This window comes from Trichomycterus rosablanca, chromosome 1 (assembly GCF_030014385.1).
Source record: "Trichomycterus rosablanca isolate fTriRos1 chromosome 1, fTriRos1.hap1, whole genome shotgun sequence".
Taxonomy (NCBI): Eukaryota; Metazoa; Chordata; class Actinopteri; order Siluriformes; family Trichomycteridae; genus Trichomycterus; species Trichomycterus rosablanca.
The window spans coordinates 27,201,918-27,225,808 of NC_085988.1; the positions used below are offsets into that span (position 1 = coordinate 27,201,918).

General features: G+C 39.8%; 1 protein-coding gene across 1 annotated transcript in view; it reads left to right on the top strand.

The window, feature by feature from the left end:
- Positions 1–23,891, top strand: part of brsk2a (BR serine/threonine kinase 2a) — a 393,831-nt gene that overhangs the window by 268,072 nt on the left and 101,868 nt on the right. The window contains exon 3 of the mRNA XM_063001316.1: positions 16,636–16,721. Within this exon, the coding sequence (XP_062857386.1) occupies positions 16,636–16,721 (86 nt within the window). The remainder of the gene's footprint in view (positions 1–16,635; positions 16,722–23,891) is intronic.

Here is a 23,891-nt window from a genome sequence, read left to right on the forward strand (position 1 = left end):
AATAAATCTCCAAATGGTCACATAAAAATAGCAACTTTATACCATGGTCATATGTGGCTGGAAGTTTCATAAAGCTTAACTGGTGCTGCTTTCCCAATAAAAAGTATGACATTTCTTACCTATCTGTCAGAGTGTTGCTAGGGGATATCTGGCGTTTATGGGTTTATGTGTACAGAATTTTGTTTATGCTCTCCTCCCTATGTGCTTAGGTGCAGGGGGAGTGGTTACCTAGTGGGTAGAGCTTTGGACTGTCAACTGAATGGTTGAGAGTTTGAATCCCAGCTCTGCCATGCAACCACTGTTGGGTCCTTGAGCAAGGCCCTTAACCTACTCAGCTCCAAACAAGCTGGAATATGCGAAGAAAGAATTTCTGTATATGTATATATGGCAAATAAAGGCATTCTATTCTAGGTGCCTTAGAATGTAAGTGGCTGTTTAGGCTGTATTAGAGAAGATATGTTAGCAATCACCCATGCTAGTTAGTAGTGGTTGTGTGATAGGGAAATCTCACCTAGTAGGTGGGATTCAGCACTGACTAAATTGGAAATTAAATATATAAAACCATGTCTAGGGCTGTAGCACTTCACTGAGCCACAGTTACACCTACTACTGTATCCATGCTACGGAGAAGTCCAGTTATTAAGTGACTCCAGGAGTTGAATGTTATCGGCCTACCAATTCCCCAAATACACTCACTGTCTACTACACACTAGCGCACCAGAACTGACATTTCTAACTTGTCGGTTTGAAACTCAGCTCTGCCATCTGGCAGAATGGGTGTCTACATGAATAACGATTGGCTGTTGTTCATACAGAGTGGGAGCTGAAGCCTGCACGGGGTCGAGGAATAATGCATTAATCAGGGTGTGGCTCTCCGTGCACAAGGCTGATCTTCATATGAACTCGCCTTGTGCATGTGAAAAGATGCAGTTGGCTACTGCACACGTGTCGGAGGGGCGTGTGTCAGTCTTGGCTCTCCTCGGTCAGAATTGGAGATTAGCATCGGTAGAGAAGAAGCGTAATGCAATCGGGTAATTGGATATGACTAGATTGGGAGGAAAATTGGGGAAAATGCAAAAAAACAAAACAAAAAAAAACAGCATACTAAGCCCTTTTTGCTTTCAGAACAGCCTTAATTCTTTGTGACACAGATTAAACAAATTGTTCACAACATTTATGTAAGATTTTTGACAATATTTTGACATTAAGTTATTCCTGAAGATTTCTCAGCTGCAAAACCTTGCTGCAAACGTCGCCTTCTATTTATTTCATGTACATAATCATGTTCATAAAATCGGATAAGATAACCTTGTAACTTGGTGCATTATTATGCTGCAAGCAACCAAAAGAAAATGGGTAAATTGTGGCCATAAAATGCACATAGTCAACAGCAATACTTATATAGACTGTGACATTTAAATAATGCTATATTAGGAGTATTGATGACACAGTAGCTCGGTGGGTAGCACTGTCACCTCACATCAAGAAGGTCCTGGGTTCGATTTCCAGCTGGAGCGGTCTGGGTCCTTTCTGTGTGGAGTTTGCATGTTCTCCCTGTGTTTGTGTGGGTTTCCTCCCACAGTCCAAAGACATGCAAGTGAGGTGAATTGGAGATACGAAACTGCCCATGACTGTGTTTGACATTAAAACTTGAACTGATGGAAGCTTGTGTAACCAGTAACTACCTGTCCTGTCATGAATGTAACCAAAGTGTGCGAAACAAACAATTAGGATTAAAATCCTAATAAATAAATACATTAATTTATAAATTAGGGGGTATTAGGCAAAATGTATTTTAACAAATCATTTCGCACCCTGTTTCACTGAAGCTGACACATGACTGCATTTTGCGGCAGAAATTGAGATTCATTTTTTCAATCTTTAACTATCTTCTTTGATCTGTTGATCTGCTATGGATGTCTATTTGCCTCAAGGTTTGTTGTGCTGTCTATTATGAGATGATTTTTCTGTCAGCTTGGATCATATCAGCCATTCTCCTTTGACCACTCTCATTAACAAGGCCCCAGAACTACCACTTACTGGATGTTTTTACACACTATGCTAAGAAAGCTCTAGATACTGTTTAAAAAAGATAAGCAGTTAACTGATGCAAACTTAAACCAGCCCTTCTGGCACCAACAATAATACCATGTTTAAAGTCATTTAGATGACATTGTTTCCTATTCTCATGTTTGACATAAACCTTACTTGGAATTCTTGACCCATGTCTATATTGTGGTCCAAATAAAATGGCTCTGTAAGAATGGAACTTTTAAATTGAATTAATATGCAATAAGCAGATAATAAACTGCGTTTATATGGCTTCAAACTTCCCTCAAAAACTATTATCTGTTATAACATAAAGCTTTACTGTGGGCTTGTATCTCTCTCTCTAGGCAAAGTGTGCAGTTTCTTTAAAATGTTCCTCTCTATTCCTTAAACGATTCAATTTGTGTCCTTCAGGAACCTGCAGTTGAACCCTCAGCCTCTCTCAACCAATTTCCCAACCAATTTTGGTCGGAGTCTGCTCTTGTAGGCTAACCGGTAATAGCGCTCCTGAGATATGACTGCTTTAAGCTGAGTGGAGGGCGAGTAAAAAGTATCCTATTCTATATACAGTTACTGGACTGTATTGATTCTTTTGACAAGGAGGGGACCTGGGTGCTTGTCATTTAGATGCTTAGCACAGTGCAAACAAGCCTGCAGCTGAGTGGAAATGTTAGATGTAAAGATGTCATGTATTTGCATGATCTTGAGATGTGCCAAGGATGCATAAAATACATAACACATACATTTCACATAGTGTTTGTCTCAGGGGTAAGAATGTAAGGATAAAGAGTTGACTTTTACTCTGTATTAAAAGTGAGAAAAACGAATAGAAAAACAGTGAGCAGAACTTGGAGAAGGGCAAATACATCCAGAAGCAAAAATACTGACCCTTCTCTGCCATCCTACACAAACAACGATTGTCTGTTGTTTAAGGAGGATGCCAGATGGGACCTCATAACTGATTCAATTACAGCCTCTGCTGGCTGATTGATGGCGCCTGCACAGAGACGAGGGATAATGTGTTGATCAGGGTGTGGCTCTTTGTACACAAAGCTGATCCACATATGAACTCGCCTCGTGCAGGTGAAAAGATGCATTCGGCTAATGCACACTTGTCGGAGGGGGCGTGTGTCAGTCTCGGCTCTCGTCAACCAGGGTGGAGATCAACATCAGTAGGCAGGAAGAATAATGCAATAAGGTGATTGGATACTACTAGATTGGGAGGAAAATTGGGAAAGAAAATACTGACCCTTAAAAATTTATCCATCATGATTGTTGTAAGGAACTGACTATATATGGCTAAATATGTAACCCACACAGTTCATAACCACTTAAAACCCTGAACATTATTGAGAAATCTATTTTGTTTTCCCCCTTTATTTGCCTTTTCCATTTCCCTGTTGCATATTGCAACATTCTGCAGCTTGTACAATGGTCGCAGACTGTCACACACCCTCCCATGCACTCAGTTGAGCCGGCTGCTTCTTGCTCCTCATCCAGTGGCTAGGACTCACGCAGAGCCTCACCATGCACGAAGAGTCACACGAGCATTTCAGTATCTAGCAACATAGGGGAGGAACCATGTTCTACATTTCCACCCTCAAACACAGCAAATTGATTCTGTTAAATGTCTGGCCAGGTTGGTGGCAAAGCTGAGAGTGGTTGTGCTAGTGAGGCCAGATAGGAATCCCTTCTGTCCTACTAAAACAGTGGCTTCATCTGTCTGGTCAAGGTGTCAGCACAAACGGTGGTGAATTACAGAGAAATAGTGTGTTAGTCTGTATGTATTCAGGCTGTCTGTAAGGATTTGTCACTGGTCGGTGAATAGAAGTGTCGGAGGAGGCCTGTGCAAGCCTGTGGCTCTCCTCGGCTGATGTAGATGTTGTGTATGCAATGCAATAGGAAACTATAAATGACTTAAATATGGGATAAAGAAACAGCTTCTAGAGTGGACTAGAACTTTTCAATGAAATGCACTGTCGCTGTGTTATTAGCTTAATAGAATATTTGTATGTTCTTACATTTTAGGAGGAATTATTAAAAAAACAAGAACAGTTGATGCTCTACCATCATTAGGGAAGAGATGTTTCAGTGTAAGATTCAGCAGACTAGACAGTAAACACTTATGGGATTCTTTAAGGTTGCTGAGTGAACTCAACAGAGAAGGAAGAGCTGTAAGAAACACTTAGCTGTCATCACCTGCTCATGTTAGCATCTGTCCATTCACATTGCTTAGGTTCTGCTAACTGCTGTAGAAGTTCACACTCAGCACACACTGTGTTAATGAGGAGCTGAGAATGTGACCAAGCCCTAGAGGCTCATATGACACTGTCAGTGTAGTTGTACCTGCCTCTTTGAAGTTATTTATTTATTCATTAGGATTTTGACGTGATGTTTTACACACTTTGGTTACATTCATGACAGGTATGGTAATCACTGGTTACACAAGATTCATCAGTTCAGGTTTTTAATGTCAAACACAGTCATGGACAATTTTGTATTTAACCTGACTGCATGTCTTTGGATGTGGGATGAAACCTGAGCTCTTTGAGGAAGCCCTCGCAGACATGGAGAGAATATGCAAACTCCACACAGAAAGGACCCGGACTGCTCCACCTGGGAATCAAACCCAGGACGCCTCTTTGAAATGATTAACCAAGCATTATCCAATTCAGGGGTGTTCAAACTTTTTTAAAGAGGGACATCTCTCTTTTGTCTGGGGTGCTCAACCTGCAGCCAATGACACATGAAGGTGTGGTCTACGTTTATAAAAAAAATAATAATAATAATAATAATTATATATATATATATATATATATACGTATATATACACAGTGTATCACAAAAGTGAGTACACCCCTCACATTTCTGCAAATATTTTACTATATCTTTTCATGGGACAACACTATAGAAATAAAACTTGGATATAACTTAGAGTAGTCAGTGTACAGCTTGTATAGCAGTGTAGATTTACTGTCTTCTGAAAATAACTCAACACACAGCCATTAATGTCTAAATGGCTGGCAACATAAGTGAGTACACCCCACAGTGAACATGTCCAAATTGTGCCCAAAGTGTCAATATTTTGTGTGACCACCATTATTATCCAGCACTGCCTTAACCCTCCTGGGCATGGAATTCACCAGAGCTGCACAGGTTGCTACTGGAATCCTCTTCCACTCCTCCATGATGACATCACGGAGCTGGTGGATGTTAGACACCTTGAACTCCTCCACCTTCCACTTGAGGATGCGCCACAGGTGCTCAATTGGGTTTAGTCCATCACCTTTACCTTCAGCTTCCTCAGCAAGGCAGTTGTCATCTTGGAGGTTGTGTTTGGGGTCGTTATCCTGTTGGAAAACTGCCATGAGGCCCAGTTTTCGAAGGGAGGGGATCATGCTCTGTTTCAGAATGTCACAGTACATGTTGGAATTCATGTTTCCCTCAATGAACTGCAGCTCCCCAGTGCCAGCAACACTCATGCAGCCCAAGACCATGATGCTACCACCACCATGCTTGACTGTAGGCAAGATACAGTTGTCTTGGTACTTCTCACCAGGGCGTCGCCACACATGCTGGACACCATCTGAGCCAAACAAGTTTATCTTGGTCTCGTCAGACCACAGGGCATTCCCGTAATCCATGTTCTTGGACTGCTTGTCTTCAGCAAACTGTTTGCGGGCTTTCTTGTGCGTCAGCTTCCTTCTGGGATGACGACCATGCAGACCGAGTTGATGCAGTGTGCGGCGTATGGTCTAAGCACTGACAGGCTGACCTCCCACGTCTTCAACCTCTGCAGCAATGCTGGCAGCACTCATGTGTCTATTTTTTAAAGCCAACCTCTGGATATGACGCCGAACACGTGGACTCAACTTCTTTGGTCGACCCTGGCGAAGCCTGTTCCGAGTGGAACCTGTCCTGGAAAACCGCTGTATGACCTTGGCCACCATGCTGTAGCTCAGTTTCAGGGTGTTAGCAATCTTCTTATAGCCCAGGCCATCTTTGTGGAGAGCAACAATTCTATTTCTCACATCCTCAGAGAGTTCTTTGCCATGAGGTGCCATGTTGAATATCCAGTGGCCAGTATGAGAGAATTGTACCCAAAACACCAAATTTAACAGCCCTGCTCCCCATTTACACCTGGGACCTTGACAAATGACACCATGGAGGGACAACGACACATTTGGGCACAATTTGGACATGTTCACTGTGGGGTGTACTCACTTATGTTGCCAGCTATTTAGACATTAATGGCTGTGTGTTGAGTTATTTTCAGAAGACAGTAAATCTACACTGCTATACAAGCTGTACACTGACTACTCTAAGTTATATCCAAGTTTCATGTCTATAGTGTTGTCCCATGAAAAGATATAATGAAATATTTGCAGAAATGTGAGGGGTGTACTCACAGTTAAAATTTATTTGTGAGTTAAAATTTTAATCGTGATTAAAAAAAAAAATTTTTTTTAATGAACTCAACCACTCACCTCACTGACCCCTCATTGACTGCACTCGCCAGGTAGTTATTATTATATTACAATATTTTCGTTAAGTAAAATTAAAATAACTAAAACTGTGCATTAAAAATACCAGAGGCTCTTCTGAGTGAGTACTTTTAATTCATTCTGATCAGCTATCAGCATATGCAATTTGCAACATTTTTTTTTGCACTGGGGCCCTTGAGCTCCTAGTTAGGCCACTGGTGTTGCATCTAAAAATGGTTCATATTAGTACCCCGAGCGCCTGTTTTCAGTGGCAGGGTTATGAACAGGAAAAGATCCTCACTTTTGTCAGATAATGTGAACAGACTTGTAATTTTAAATTGCTGGCTGAAAGTTGGGTAGCTGTTAACAACTCTATATAGGCATTGGCTGGCTTTCTAAAAATAATTTAGATTTAATAATTTTTATCATAATCATGTTTTTATTGTTTTATTATTGTTTTCAGAAAGATAACTTGCTTTTTAACTGCTGATCTTTTGTGTACTTATCTCTCATACAATTTTATGCAATATATTTTGTTAAATAGTAGAATGGGGTGGCACGGTGGCTCAGTGGGTAGCACTGTTGCCCCACAGCAAAAAGGTCCTGCGTTTGATCCCCAGGTGGGGCGGTCCAGGTCTGTGTGAGTTACCTCCGGGAGCTCCGGTTTCCTCCCACAGTCCAAAGGACATGCAAGTGAGGTGAATTGGAGATAGAAATAATTGTCCATGACTGTGTTCGATATAAATTTGTGAACTGATGAATCTTGTGTAACAAGTAACTACCGTTTCTGTCATGAATGTAACCAAAGTGTAAAACATGATGTTAAAATCCTAATAAACAAACAAATAGTAGAATGTGCATTACATTATTGTTAGATTTAATTATTGTATTACTAATTAAATGAATGCATCTTTGCTTTGGCATGAATAGATCATTAGTTAGGAAAATCCCTTCATTCACTTCAGACTGCCTATTTATGTATTTAAAATAATTCAGCATTTTTATGAGCTGTAATAAGTGGGCATTTTATCTGCTGTGCAAACCACAACATACCATTGCATTGTAACTGTTAGATTAAACGGATTCATTAGAATTTAATAAGCTTAAATTCTCAATCAGTGTAAATGTAATTTACCATAACTTACCACACTGACATGAAATATCTTGTGCACACTTTAATTACAAACTCGTAATCAGTTTAAAAACCATCATGCCGTGTTAAAGATAATGCTTTCAGAGTTAAGGGCAAACCTTAAATATATCTTCCTTTACCAGCTATTTAGAAAGATTCTTTTTTTAAAACGTATACATCGTTTTTGCTAAGTGTTTCATATGAGTGAGGCTTTTGTTGCCACCTGGAAACACAGACCATTCTAAATAGGGTGACATTCTACTGCAGGATGCTTCACACACTCCTGACAGACAGTGACCAGAGATGAGGAAACTCCTGACAGACAGTGACCAGAGATGAGGATCATACCCAGACTACCAGGACCCATGTTTTGGGGTGGTATCCACTCTAGCAACTGCACCACAATGTTGCCCCTAGTGTATTATGTCAAACCATTGGACTGTGGGCATAATCAGTGTCCATCACAGACGTAGAAACACTACAGTACCTCTTATGTGGTGTTAATCACAGGGCAGCACACTCTTACATATTCACTTAGTCACTCCTGGATCAGGGACTTGTGGCAGGAGGGCTTGTTTGTTCTAATGACTTCCAGGGCTTTGTCATCGAGTGCTGTAAGCTCCCAGTAAGATCTCTCAAAATGACTGGGTCTGGAGTAAAGATGCAGACAAACACAATCCATGAAGCACCCTTATAATAAACACAAACAAAAGAATATTAAGCCCATGTAACCCGTCTGGGTTTTGCTTAAATGTGGGAGAATTGTGTAGACCCACCACCCACAGGATCCTGATTAAAGGTACAATGCAATTAATGGGGGCAAAGGGGCCACAGCGGCATCAACCTTGGCAGTGGAAACAGGGGACCTCCCTGGGAAAGTCTGTGCAGGTTCTGGAGAGAAGAATTCATCAGATACTCCTCTTCCTCACACAAATAATTGAGGGGGCATTGGAGTTCTGCCAATCTACATGTGTTTTGTGGATTTGGAGAAGACATAGAAGTTCCCTGAGTTGTCCTGTCATGGATGCTCTGGGAGTAGGGGGTGCCGGGTTTTCTGAGACGAGCCGTTTGGCTCTTGTACTCTCAGAGTTTGAGTTGTGTTCGCTTGTTTAATGTGTGTGTTGGACTGCTTCTGATGTTTGTATACAGGGTGGCAAGACATAGTCTAGGAAAGGTGGGCTTCCATCTGCCTATCGGGGAGCTTGAGAGGTGTCATCCCTGCTATTTGCAGATGATGTTCTTCTGGCTTCTGTGTATGGAGGCCTCCAGCATGCGAGTGTGAAGTGGCCTATATGTGGATCAGCACCACAAGTCTGAATCCGTTGTTATCTCCCAGAAACAATGCTTCCTTTGGGTACAGGGTGAGAATCTACCCCAAGTGAAGGAGTTCAGGTATCTTGTTCACAAGTGATTTGAAGACAGACTTTAGGTGAGGTGCAGCACCAGCAGTAATGCAGTAATGCACCATTGTGGTAAAGAGAAAGATGAGCCATAAAGCAAAGCTCTCAATTTACCTGCAAATCTCTGTCCACACCCTTACCAATGGTAATGAGCTTTGGTTAATGACCGAAAGAATGAGATCACGGATACAAGCGACCAAAATGAGTTTTCTACGGCTTGTTGCTCGGCATACTCTCCATGATCAGGTGAGGAGCTCAATGATCCGGGAGGAACTTGAACCTTTCAAACAAAGAGAAATTAATTAGCAAATTAGTTAAGGTTATGGTCCACTAGTGGAAATGCCAGCTTTCAAAGATAAAAGTTAAAAAGAAAAATTGGAAATTAGAAACTAAGACCCTCTGAGAACTCAGCCCACAAGTTTAAGCAGAGATACCAGTCCTAACCATCACAAAAAGGTGAAAAAAGTTTTTTACAAATAAAAAAAAAATCAATTTGAAACAAAATGATCTTGAACCAAAACCATTAGTAGCTTTCACACAGCGTAATATTCTCCACTGGAGGTTTCTGAAGCATTTGGATGCTGGGTCTTTATACAGCAGTCTTCATAAGGGTAATAACCCTTCACAAGCAAAGATATGAGGTGGAACCCTTTAGCAAAAATGTGTAAATTTTATGAGTACCTGTATTAAAATAGAATAACCGAAACAAGGACCGTAGAGAAGTGTGCTATATGAAAACTTGGAGGGTTGGAGGAGGTGCTTTGGTCATTGAAGCTTGAAATCAAGGTTACTGATTATTTTATCGTCTTAAGGACAGGTTTAATGCCCCTCCAAACCACCTCTTATCATTATCATCAGAAAGTGCGACAAAACTTCACCACTATCTGAGTTATCTCTTTACTCTGACTGCTCCTTGTTTATTCCCATATATTTATGTATGTCTTAGAACATCTCAACACATCTCATTATTCTTTTGCTTCCATTAATGAAAGAGCTTCAGGCTAGTGCTTCTCCTTTACACGCTACAGCTCAGTATTAAATCCCACCTCAAACAGATGAAATCTAGTGTGTGCTCAGGTGGTGCAGCAGTCTATTATACTAGCCCACCATGGTGCTACTGGCTGACCGGGGGGAGGTGTAACTCTTGCCATTCTTTTCTGGTGGAACCAGACTTGCCACTACTCTAACAGGATAAAGTGGTTGATAAAAATGAAATAACTGTTGTATAGATTTCTTTAAGTAAGACCAAAGTAAAAAATTAGTATGTCATCCTGGAAAATGGACATTTGCGACATAAGTGGTCTGCCACATGTTGGACACTTAGCAATTTAGCTGGGACTTATTATTGTACACTGTGTTTTATGAAAGACCATATCTTTAGTGGTAACTAATGGCAAGCTAATAGCATGACACAAAATCATAGGTCAGAGTTCAACAAGTTGATCTTTGTAAAAATGTTTCACTTGCAGATTTTATTTGCATGAGATTGGAGTGCCTTGTGAAACTGTTGATTGCTGGGAATTACCAATATTAACCAATATATACCTTTACAAAAAAAATATAAAATTTTTGCATAGACAAAACCTGGGGTGTCCAATATGTTGATTGCACGCTGGTAGATCGCACCTCATTCACCTCATCCAACGTGATTGACATGAAATGTGGCCATAATTTTATTTTATTTGCTGTTTGTTACCATAGCTACGCCTCATCCAGCCTAAAGCACTGCGAATCAAGAAAGTTTTCATTCATCAGTAGCCAGAATGTGATAGCAGACTTTGAACAGCATTTTTGAGAGTTTAGTTTGCTTGAGCCAACTGCAACATTCATGTGCTTTCCATTTGGTGGTACAGCTGAAGCTGATGTGCTGGCTTCAAAACCTGCATTGTTGTTCCACACGGACCCATCTGCTCTTGAAGATGAAATTTTAACTCAACAATCAGACATTCATATGAGGTCAAGGGCATCTGCTGGACAATTTTGGAACTTGCTGGCTGAGGAAAAATATCCAAACATATAAAAATGTGCCACAAATTTGACTTTTTGGATCAACCTACTTGTGTGAATCAACCTTTTCAACCAATAATTAAGTCTAAATATCTACCCTAACTGGTAAACACTTGGCATCAGCAGCTGTTGTCCAGACTACATAAACCTGGCTGACACCATTCAGTGCAAATCATTAGAATAAGGTTAGTGTGATTTTTCACTCGCTTGCCCTGTAATGCTGAAAATCAATATAGGCAGCTGAAGCACATTTAAAATAGTGTCAAAGCTTTTTAAAAATGATGAGGCCAACCTTTTTAAAAAGTAGATTGCGATAACGTGTCGACTGAAAATAGTAGATCTCAAGCCACAAAGGTATGGGCACCCCTGGCTTAGGGTATTGTGTCAAATATTGTTTCTGGCAGATGTAAACAGAGATTAGTGTTTAAAATGTTGTACGCAGTGGGCAGGAACAAGGGTCAAAGGCCAGTTCTTTAGGCTGCACACATGCATTCATATACAGGAATTATGTATAAGTGTGTGCCGCACCTCTATATGCCGGAGGCCACAAACTAGCCACAAGCTGCAGGCTGAAACTTTTCCCAGGTAGTTTTTTACACACCAATACCAGTGAACGCTTTTACACAGAATGTTTGCAAAATGACCTTTTCAGGTTAACACTCACAACTTGTGATAATGAAAGTGATTCTACAAGGCAAATTATCTCCCTGTTCTCCCTGTCAAATAAGCAATTTGGATTAGTGTCAGTCTTTCGCGCTTGCTCGACCTTGGCTTCGACTAGTCACACGATCTTTTCAGGGTTATTTCACTCTTCCATGGGCTACGTCTTCTCTGTTAGCAGCTGCTCTGTTTAAATGTTACAGGTAATTATCAGGCACCTCAACTCTGTGACCTGCGAGAGACAGATGCTAAGCTAACTCTCCTGCATTTTAACGATTTGCCCTGCTTGATTAGCTTTCTTGTTGCTCGCGCCTTCACAAAACTAAGAACCTGAATCAAACCAGACCACACAAGAGCAGTGTGGGGTGAGGTCTAACCTGACCTGTAATAAGGTAATGAAACTTTATGGAAATTGAATGAGTGCGTGCACACGGGCATGTGGAGGTAATTAACACCGGTCTATTCATAAGCAAAGGGAGCACGGGGGATGTGCTGTCATTTACAGCAAATGGGTCAATACTGCAAGATGGAGTGGTGTGAAGTTAGGCAGCAGTGGACACAATCTATCCTAATGAGCAGAGGAAAAGAAAATGCTAATTTGCTCAGGCTCCACTCGAAGAGAGAGCGGTGTAATAAACTCTAAATGGATGTTGTGAGTTACACCATAACAACCATATTAAGCCTTACTAAGTGTTTGTTTCTTGGTGACTCTGATAATGTCCCTAGCACTGCTGGATTTTTTAAAGTTTTTTTTTTTACTGAGCGAGTGAATTGTTAACAGGTGAGGGTATCATGATTGGGTATAAAAGAAAGTTCAGGCTTTGCAAGGACGGCACGGTGGCTAAGTGGGTAGCACTGTCGCCTCACAACAAGAAGGTCCTGGGTTCGATCCCCCGGTGGGGCGGTCCGGGTCCTTTCTGTGTGGAGTATGCATGTTCTCGCCGTGTCCGCGTGGGTTCCTCCGGGTGCTCCGGTTTCCTCTCACAGTCCAAAGACATGCAAGTGAAGTGAATTGGTAACACTAAATTGTCCACGACTGTGTTCGATATAACCTTGTGAACTGATGAATCTTGTGTAATGAGTAACTACCGTTCCTGTCATGAACGTAACCAAAGTGTAAAACATGACGTTAAAATCCTAATAAACAAACAAACAAACAGGCTTTGCAAGCAAAGTTAGGTCATGGTTCCGTAATTGTGCCATATATAATAATAATTTTCATATTTTGCCATCTACCGTATGTAATATTGGGAAAAGATATACCTAATCCAGAGAAATCCCAGTCAGTGTAGAGCAAGGCAAGTAACCTCTATTGAATGTACACGGAATTCAAGCCCTCAAAGAGCACAGCACTGCATAAACAAAGTAGCCACATGGGCTTGGGAGAACTTAAAAAAAAAAAAAGAAACAATTTCACTTAATTCAGTCTACCGCTGCACCAAGAAATGTACACTGAAACTCCATTTCACACAAAGAGACAGACATACATCAATTCTTTGCTGAAACGTCGTTCAGTTCCTTGGGCATAAACTCATCTCAGATGGACCAAGGACAGTGTACATGTGCTAGTCAAACATGTTTAAATTTTAGCTTGGTTTTGGGAAAATGTTTGATGTTCCAAAAACAAAAATGACCAAAAGCCAACATTTGTCATGGTCAACAGTGCCCACAGCATGGGTGACTTGTATGTGTGTAAAGGTACCACTGACGCAGAGGCGTATATTGAGATTTGCCTTTAAGGCGACTACTTGACTGGCCTGCCTGGAGGCTAGATCTGTTTCTGATTGAAACTGTATGGTGGCTCATGAATGGTGGACTGATGAGCAGCTGAAATAACACAGTGGTATTGTCCCAACGTTTTTTGAATGAGTTGAAGGTATTAAATTATAATTGTGTTTATGTTTACAAAATACAATTAAATTGGTCTGTTAATCATTTGTCAGTAAATCATTAGTCCGTAAAACATTTGTCTTATTTTCTTTTAAAAATGGCACAGCTTTTTTTTGGAAATGGGGTTTGCAAACAGCAGGGCTATCTCCTGTGGTTGGTCACAGTGACAGATTAAAACATTATGGTGAACAGCAGTTAGATTGGTGGCTGTTTATTGGGGCAGGGGCATCATGCACACATTTTAAAGGTCACATTGTTGTGCCCACTTGTGGGGGATTGGTTGGTCTAATTTGCCACCAGGCTTAAATGAATGTTATGGTGTGTGGTGCCCTGCAATGAATCTTCTCAGTAGCCCACCCAAATTTACATTGCCAGAAAATAGAGACTGAAACACTACTGTTAAATGCATAAAATACTGTTCAATTGTATATGTTAATCTTTGTATTTGATAAAATGTACACAATAAGACTGTTTAATGACATTCTGCTTTTATAGTTCTGTGCTGGCAAATTGGTACCAGAAATGATAAAATATTACTTTTTAATAGTATGAGAGCTCAAGTAGAAATACTGGTTTATCATTTATACATGTATGTTTTTATTTATAGTCGTCATTATAGTAAGGTGTTAATTTGAAATGTATTATTTTGCATAATAAAACCAATGCACAATACATTCTTGCTAGTTCTTATGTCGCAATAGATTATAAACCTGTTTTTTGTCTCTGTCATCTTAAATACAAAATGCTCCCTAATGGTATGGAATAATAGATGTTTTCTGGTAGCTGAGGTCATTGGCAGCTTAACAAATCATTATATTTTTCTTACAAACCTTATATGCTTCCTTACAAACTAGCTTCTCATCATAGGAATTGTTAATATACTAAGAAAAGTCTTAGTATGACAGTGTTTTTACTGAACTTTATAGTGATTTGGGGTAATGTAGATCAGTGGTCCCCAACCACCGGGCCGTGAAAGAATAATTAATTAGAGATTGCTACATCAGCAATGAAAACACTGCTACCATTTCTAACACATGGGTGTTTATCATCTCATATCACCCCCAGGTGGAAGCAGCGTCTTGTGGCAGCTCATTTGTGAGCAATACAATTATTTTATTCCGGTTCATAAAAGTTTATTTTATATGTAACCGGTCTGTGGTGCAAAAAAGGTTGGTGAGCGCTGATGTAGATTATTCTAGCTTAGACGATATTTTTCTTTAACTTACAATTCCTCACAAATCTACTGTCTCTTGCCATCATGTATTCTGCAGCTGGACAGCTGTATCTTTGATCTAAATTACTGTCCTGCAGGATGGTGTCTTTTGGGATAAAATGATGGGATAAAATGATGTAAGGCAGTGTCGGAAGCGTAGAGGAAATATTTATATATCTCTGATTACAAGTGACAGATGTGCATGCATGAATGCTTTACATAACACAGATGTGAATAAAAAATGAATGCCAAATTCACAATACACACAATGTCCGGTTTAATCTGTGGTTTTACTTTTAAAAGTGCTTGGGATTTGAAAAATAATCTAACTTTCCTGCTGGCTCAGCTGTGAATGTCAGAATAACTTGCTGTTTTTTTATCATAAGCAAAATACAGTCTGACTAAAACAGTTTAGCATTGACCAAAATCAGGTTTATGTATTCAGCTGTATGTAGACTTAAGTCAAATCAGTTGTGGCACATTGTAGATCACAGACTGGTAGGAATATATATACAGGATGTCTGTTAGGTCTGTACAGTTGTTTCCCTAATAATATTTCTACAGAACACTGAAATTGTTTACGTTTCATGTATACTGCACTGTATACATATACTGTATACACATATATAATGTTACATGTCAAATAACACTTCAAGTTGTTTTGAAACACCTTAATTGGTTATGTGACATGTGCCCAGCTGTGAAGACACTGACCACAACCATCCAACACTTTCTACAACCCCAATTCAGAAAAAGTTGGGACAGTATGGAGAATGCAAATAAAATAAAAATGCAGTGTTCCTTACATTTACTTTGACTTGTATTTGATTGCAGACAGGATGAACCTGGGGTATTTCAATATATACAAAGGCCACTTAAAACTTTACTGCACACATTACAAAGACATGGCTATGGAAGAAGAGGGTACGGGTACTGGACTGGCCTGCCTGCAGTCCTGACCTGTCCCCAAAAGAGAATTTTAAAAGGAAAAATGCGACAATGATGACTAGGGGGACGATGATCTTAAGACGTGTTTGCAGGAAGAATGACACAAAATAAAAGCTGAAACACTAAGTCACTTGTGTATAAAGCTCATGCCATTACAGACAGAAACATCTGACCTTGTTTTTCATTACTCTGTTATACTCTGTTTATTATCCTTTGTATTACCAAAATGTAATTAAAACATTTTATAAATGTATTTGCATAATTTTAGTCTCTGTTAATTAATTATTCTCATGTACTTAAAATTCGGTTGTATGATGTAAGATGCATACAACCAATGCACAGCTAATCATTAGAATGAAATAAGACTGCTGCATACTGGATCACACTTATGTATACTGTAGATTAAAGCACAATAGAAATTTATTTCAGCAGTATAATCAGTTTTGATGTATAGTTGTCATGTAGACCTGGCAAAACGGGTCCTGGCTCTGGATCTGAGTCCCAGCATTATATAAGAGTTGAAAGCCTTCTGTGTAAGAATTCTTTTATTTGTTTTTTACAGTGATTGATTTTTTTTATGAATCCTCTAGTTACAATAAGATGTGACAGTTAGACATCACTTGCTGTGCTTTTTATTCTTCAGTTTAGGATTTTCTTGTTTATTTTTTTACCTTTTACATTTTTCATTGCTCAACATCTGAACAAAATCTAAAAGTTCTTGGAAATTTTTTGGTGATGTAATGCTTGGTTTATGCTTCCACCTGTCAGTCTAGGGAAAACACTGACACATTCATTAACTGCATTTAAGCACCTGTGCACTGGATCTTAATGTTGTTGACTTTTCTCTTACAGGTGGAACGAGAGATTGCTATTCTCAAGCTCATAGAACACCCACATGTTTTAAAGCTTCATGATGTCTACGAAAATAAGAAATATTTGTAAGTATTGCTTTCAACTTCTTTTTATACAAAGTTTTTGTTTAATGTACACAAAGGCACTAGAGGTACTTAAGCATTGTAATACAATAAGTAAACCGTGATTGAATGCCTTTATTTGTCATATACAGTGTATCACAAAAGTGAGTACACCCCTCACATTTCTGCAAATATTTTATTATATCTTTTCATGGGACAACACTATAGAAATAAAACTTGGATATAACTTAGAGTAGTCAGTGTACAACTTGTATAGCAGTGTAGATTTACTGTCTTCTGAGAATAACTCAACACACAGCCATTAATGTCTAAATGGCTGGCAACATAAGTGAGTACACCCCACAGTGAACATGTCCAAATTGTGCCCAAAGTGTCAATATTTTGTGTGACCACCATTATTATCCAGCACTGCCTTAACCCTCCTGGGCATGGAATTCACCAGAGCTGCACAGGTTGCTACTGGAATCCTCTTCCACTCCTCCATGATGACATCACGGAGCTGGTGGATGTTAGACACCTTGAACTCCACCTTCCACTTGAGGATGCGCCACAGGTGCTCAATTGGGTTTAGTCCATCACCTTTACCTTCAGCTTCCTCAGCAAGGCAGTTGTCATCTTGGAGGTTGTGTTTGGGGTCGTTATCCTGTTGAAAAACTGCCATGAGGCCCAGTTTTCGAAGGGAGGGGATCATGCTCTGTTTCAGAATGTCACAGTACATGTTGGAATTCATGTTTTCCTCAATGAACTGCAGCTCCCCAGTGCCAGCAACACTCATGCAGCCCAAGACCATGATGCTACCACCACCATGCTTGACTGTAGGCAAGATACAGTTGTCTTGGTACTTCTCACCAGGGCGCCGCCACACATGCTGGACACCATCTGAGCCAAACAAGTTTATCTTGGTCTCGTCAGACCACAGGGCATTCCAGTAATCCATGTTCTTGGACTGCTTGTCTTCAGCAAACTGTTTGCGGGCTTTCTTGTGCGTCAGCTTCCTTCTGGGATGACGACCATGCAGACCGAGTTGATGCAGTGTGCGGCGTATGGTCTGAGCACTGACAGGGTGACCTCCCACGTCTTCAACCTCTGCAGCAATGCTGGCAGCACTCATGTGTCTATTTTTTAAAGCCAACCTCTGGATAAGACGCCGAACACGTGGACTCAACTTCTTTGGTCGACCCTGGCGAAGCCTGTTCCGAGTGGAACCTGTCCTGGAAAACCGCTGTATGACCTTGGCCACCATGCTGTAGCTCAGTTTCAGGGTGTTAGCAATCTTCTTATAGCCCAGGCCATCTTTGTGGAGAGCAACAATTCTATTTCTCACATCCTCAGAGAGTTCTTTGCCATGAGGTGCCATGTTGAATATCCAGTGGCCAGTATGAGAGAATTGTACCCAAAACACCAAATTTAACAGCCCTGCTCCCCATTTACACCTGGGACCTTGACACATGACACCAGGGAGGGACAACGACACATTTGGGCACAATTTGGACATGTTCACTGTGGGGTGTACTCACTTATGTTGCCAGCTATTAAGACATTAATGGCTGTGTGTTGAGTTATTTTCAGAAGACAGTAAATCTACACTGCTATACAAGCTGTACACTGACTACTCTAAGTTATATCCAAGTTTCATGTCTATAGTGTTGTCCCATGAAAAGATATAATGAAATATTTGCAGAAATGTGAGGGGTGTACTCACTTTTGTGATACACTGTATACACCAATCAGCCATATCATTAAAACCACCTCCTTGTTTCTACACTCACTGTTCATTTTATCAGCTCCACTTACCATATAGAAGCACTTTGTAGTTCTACAATTACTGACTGTAGTCCATCTGTTTTTCTGCATGCTTTGTTACCCCCTTTCATGCTGTTCTTTAATGGTCAGGACTCTCCCAGGACCACCACAGAGTAGGTATTTTTTAGGTGGTGGATCATTCTCAGCACTGCAGTGACACTGACATGTTGGTGGTGTGTTAGTGTGTGTTGTGCTGGTATGAGTGGATCAGACACAGCAGCGCTGATGGAGTTTTTAAACACCTCCCTGTCACTGCTGGACTGAGAATAGTCCACCAACCAAAAATATCTAGCCAACAGTGACCTGTGGGCAGAGTCCTGTGACCACTGATGAAGGTCTAGAAGGTGACCAACTCAAACAACAACAATATTTACATTTTACATTTTTGGCATTTAGCAGACACCTTTATCCAAAGCGACTTACATTACAGTTACAGTGCACAGTCTGAGCAATTGAGGGTTAAGGGCCTTGCTCTAGGGCCCAACAGCAGCAACCTGGCAGTGGTGGGGCTTAAACCAGCAACCTTCTGGTTACTAGACCAGTACTTTAGCAAGCAATAGATGAGCAATCGCCTCTGACTTTACAAGGTGGACCAACTAGGTAGGAGAGTCTAATAGAGTGGACAGTGAGTGGACACAGTATTTAAAAACTTTAGCAGCGCTGCTGTGTCTAATTCACTCATACCAGCACAACACACACTAACACACCACCACCATGTCAGTGTCACTGCAGTGCTGAGAATGAGCCACCACCCAAATAATACCTACTCTGTGGTGATCCTGGGAGAGTCCTGACCATTGAAGAACAGGGTTAAAGCAGGCTTAAAAAGTATGTAGAGAAACAGATGAACTACAGTCAGTAATTGTAGAACTTCAAAGTGCTTCTATATGGTAAGTGGAGCTATTAACAGACAGTGAGTGTAGAAACAAGGAGGTGGTTTAATGTTATTGCTGATAAAATGTTTTCCATGTATCCCAGCGTGTTTGGAGCTGAAAGATTAGGGGACAAGCTCTACAGTGGCAGCATGCAGAGCCAGTATTTGAACCCGCAATTTGTTCAATAACCCAAATCTCTAACCACTAAACTATCGCTGTCCCAGTTTTATTTGTAACTACTAATTTCCATTTTATTATTAATCTTTTAGCCAGCTGTAGTATTGCATTGCATATCCAGAGTGTTTTATGTTTTCAGAATATTGGCATTAAAGCATAAAGATGATAAAAAGATCCACTGAGTCTAATTCAGAATAAAAGGGCGATAAAGTCTACTTACAATCATTTCTTTGACACAGTGAATAAAAGGGAGATGAACAGCAGGATGAACAAAGAACTGTTACGTTGTAAAACAATCAAAAATAAACTTTCTAGCTCAAGTATAGAGTGGGTTCTTAACATCTAAATTTAATAGCCTATTCTCATCATCATCAACTGAAGCAGTCTATAATAAAAAAAGGCTGTCTGACACAAGCTTGCTTCTCAGCCAGATAAAAGTTATTATTTATTTTGATCCTCACAAGGCGATAATGATGCCATTGTACACAATGAGTAAATCAGTTTTCCTTCTTCTTAACTGATACAAAATACTTTATTTTTACTAAAATAAAAACAGCACCATTACAAAGTGTTAATAAAAAAAAGACAGCTAAAGTGCATAATTTTGATTCGGATTCCTGGGGGTGAAATGGGATTTGTACCTCATTACATATACATAAAATTGCTAATTTAAAGTTTCTTAGTAAAAAAAAATGTTGCTGAAATTTATATGTCTGGTAAGTACAACAAAGGAATGTAAAAAACGACTATTCCCTTGCACCTTGGGGTGCTAAGGTGGCACAGCAGTAAAACAAGCTAGCACACCAGAGCTGACATCTCGATCTTGCAAGTTTGAATCTCAGCTTGGTCACCAGCTCTGCACCTATACAGACAATAATTGTCTTGTCTGAGGGTGGGAATGCTGAAGGGGCTTTAAACTGCTGCAGTTATAAACTCTGCTTGCTGATTGATGGCGTCTGCGCAGAGAATGGGGATAATTGGATTGGTACGTGACTCTCCATTTGCTATACTGAGTGCCATATGAACAGTGAAAAGATGCAGTCGGCTACTGCACACGTGTCAGAGTGTGTTTGTCATGGCTGTCCTTGGTCAATGGGCTGCATGGTGGCTTGGTGGGTAGCACTGTTGCCTCACAGCAAGAAGGTCCTGGGTTTGATCCCCAGGTGGGGCGGTCTGGGTCCTTTCTGTGTGGAGTTTGCATGTTCTCCCCGTGTCTGCGTGGGTTTCCTCCGGGAACTCTGGTTTCCTCCCACAGTCCAAAAACATGCAGTCAGGTTAATTGGAGACACTGAATTGCCCTATAGGTGAATGGGTGTGTGTGTATGTACGTGTGTCTGCCCTGCGATGGACTGGCGCCCCGTCCAGGGTGTTACTGTGTACTGTAGTGGGATATGACTAGATTAGACGAAAAACAGGGGCTAAACTTTCTTCATGACTATGTGAAACAAGGCCATAATCACATAACCCCCCCCCCCCCCCCCCCCAATCCAAATTACTAAAGTACAAAAAGAAATAAATCAACATTTTTCATTTGCTAGCTTTGCTCTGAACAACCCCTCCCCACACCCGCTGATTTGTTCCCCTCAATGTCCAATTAATGGCTACGGCCTTGACATAAAAGATTAACTAGCAATATAAAAATCCAAAATTAGTGCAACTGGTAATTATGTTAAGTGGTTATTATTTTTTATATGGTCAAATCAGTGTTTTGTAACTTAAATGAAGTTATGTTTAACAAAGTCAGTATTACTTATTTACTTTGTATAATATGTTTTGTTTGAATCATTTAGTGTGACAAGAATGTAATTACAATTACTATTTTACACTACTAAACATATACATTATTTGAATGGTTCATTAACAAGTACTGAGATTGGTTTAAATGTGTGAACCTCTATGGTTTGGGTTGTTAACAGTGTCAGCTGCTTTAGCTGCTCTGTTTAAAAAAGCTCTTTAAAATTCATAAAAAAAACATGAATCACTGTGTTACTAATGCTAGCCAGATACATTAATGTTGCTACACGCTATCTGTAATGTAAACACTAGGGTAATGTATTTATCAAGCAACATCTGACTAAAGAGTTCACTTTTAAATATTTGCAGTACATGACTAATATTTACTTTACAAATTATAATCCTTATCATAAGTAGTTCATTTGACCTTTATGTCTCTTTCTAGAGCAATGAGTTACAAACAAAGTCAAGTTTTATATATACTTACAGGGTTTATATGGAAGATTAATGGACAAAAGTATGTGGACACCCTTCCTAACTAGGGAAATCACTCACTCTCACTCACTCACTTTTTTAACCGCTTATCTAATTAGGGACGCGCGGTGTTGGAGCATATCCCAGCTTTTCAATGGGTGCAAGGCACAAAGAAACAGTAAATGATTAACTAAACTTGTTGACTTCACTGTAGCCATTCAAATAGGGTCAATTTGCACTAATTATGTTGAGGGGACTTGTTTAAATAATTAGATGTAAATGAAGAACAAACAAAACTAGACCTGCCAATGGATTACAAACTGCTACAACATGGGTGATAATGTCCACGGTCACCCCTGGTCTTTCTTTTTATTTGTTCATATGATCAGCAACAAACTTTAGTCAAGCTTTAAGGTGCTGATTTTAAAACAAGGTCTTCAGTCTTGACCTCTAATCTAAGCACGTTAGTGAAATTCTTGCTTGACTGGGGACAGTGTCACCAGTAATTTCAAACTTATAGCAGGCCAGTTGGTGTTTTGTTTAAAAATATATACTTTCATCATGAAGTCACTTTAGCAGAAGACCACTATTCCATACACTTTTTATGGGTGCAGTCATAATCGCCAACAAGTAATTTTTTGTTTTTTTTATCTAGCTCCGGTTTCCTCCCACAGCTCACAAGTGAGGTGAATTGGAGATACAAAATTGTCCATGACTGTGTAACACTTAAACTGATGAATCTTGTGTAACGAGTAACTACATGTCCTGTCATGAATGTTACCAAAGTGTATAAAACATGACGTTAAAATCCTAATAAATAAATAAATATGACATGTCCCAACTTTTCTGGAAACGAGGTTCATTTTTTCAACTTTTACTGTACCATAGTTTTGTTTTAATTAGTGCGTTAATGTATTAAGAATAAATCTTCAAAAAAATATGCTTTTAAAGCTGACCTTGTGCATCTGATTTGCATGTATAAGGCACAAAGTAGCAAAGCAAACAGTATCTGAATTGTGATAACGCTATCCAAAGTAAGGGGGTGTTTAGTTTAGTTTTATTCACTCTGCCATGGTATGCTGTGAATATAAATAGAATATCCTTTGAGAGTAAAGACTCCTGCAAATCATGTTTAACATGATTCTGATAGTTTGTGCAGCTATGACAGGTAATTGAACAAACAAGTTCCTCTTTAAGCAATTTGGAACAATCAAATAACATGATGCTATGGCAGATAATGTTTGCAGAAATAACTGGCACGCAATTCAGCCTGTCTATAAGCTTTAAGGCTTAGGTGAGATAGTAAGAGATTATTGTGTTTCTCCATTCAAGCATGGGAAAGCATTAGAATTAAACCCATTTCACTGTGTATCTAATTTATTAATGTCATTTTTAAACTGCTCTGTGCCTTGTGCTGTCTATGCCACTGAGTTTGAGTCCATTACTTTGTTCAAGTGTAAAGGCTTCAAAGAAGGAAAACAGTTGAGTGAATATTGTATTTGTGCAGCAGGAAGTGAATAGGGTTTTAGGGTGGGTTTGTGGCTTTGTTACAGAGCAGTATAGGAATTTGTGGGTAAATATTGGGTATTGGATAAAGAAACAAAAGGCCAAAGGACAATGATGAGATTAAACAGGGGCCTCAAATTCAATTTACCTAGTGGAGATACAGGGGAGAATAGCTAGAGAAAGTGATGCTGGCAATGTGCCGAAACTGTCTGGCCATGCAATCATTTACCCTGCAGGAATAAAATACACTTACTCCCCCCATTGTCTTTCTTTATTTTTCTGCTACTCCAGTACAAAAACACAGCTTTATAATGAAAAGCTGACCACCTTGGCTCCTCTCTCAATGCAGAAGTTCTATTGACAAACTGTCAGTACCAAGAAACTTTATCTAATCCAATGTTTGCCAGAAGCGGCACTACCAAACACAACTAAAATCTTTCATCCCACCAACTTCCAATATTGATCCTCTTGTTTTAAGAGAGGACATTATGTTGTGTGATGAAATACATGGTGCTAGTATTGTCACAGTAATGAATGGTGGAAGATCATCTTGTAGGTTTGTTTCTCTGGTTTATGTGATGATGCTACAGTACTGTTACTATAG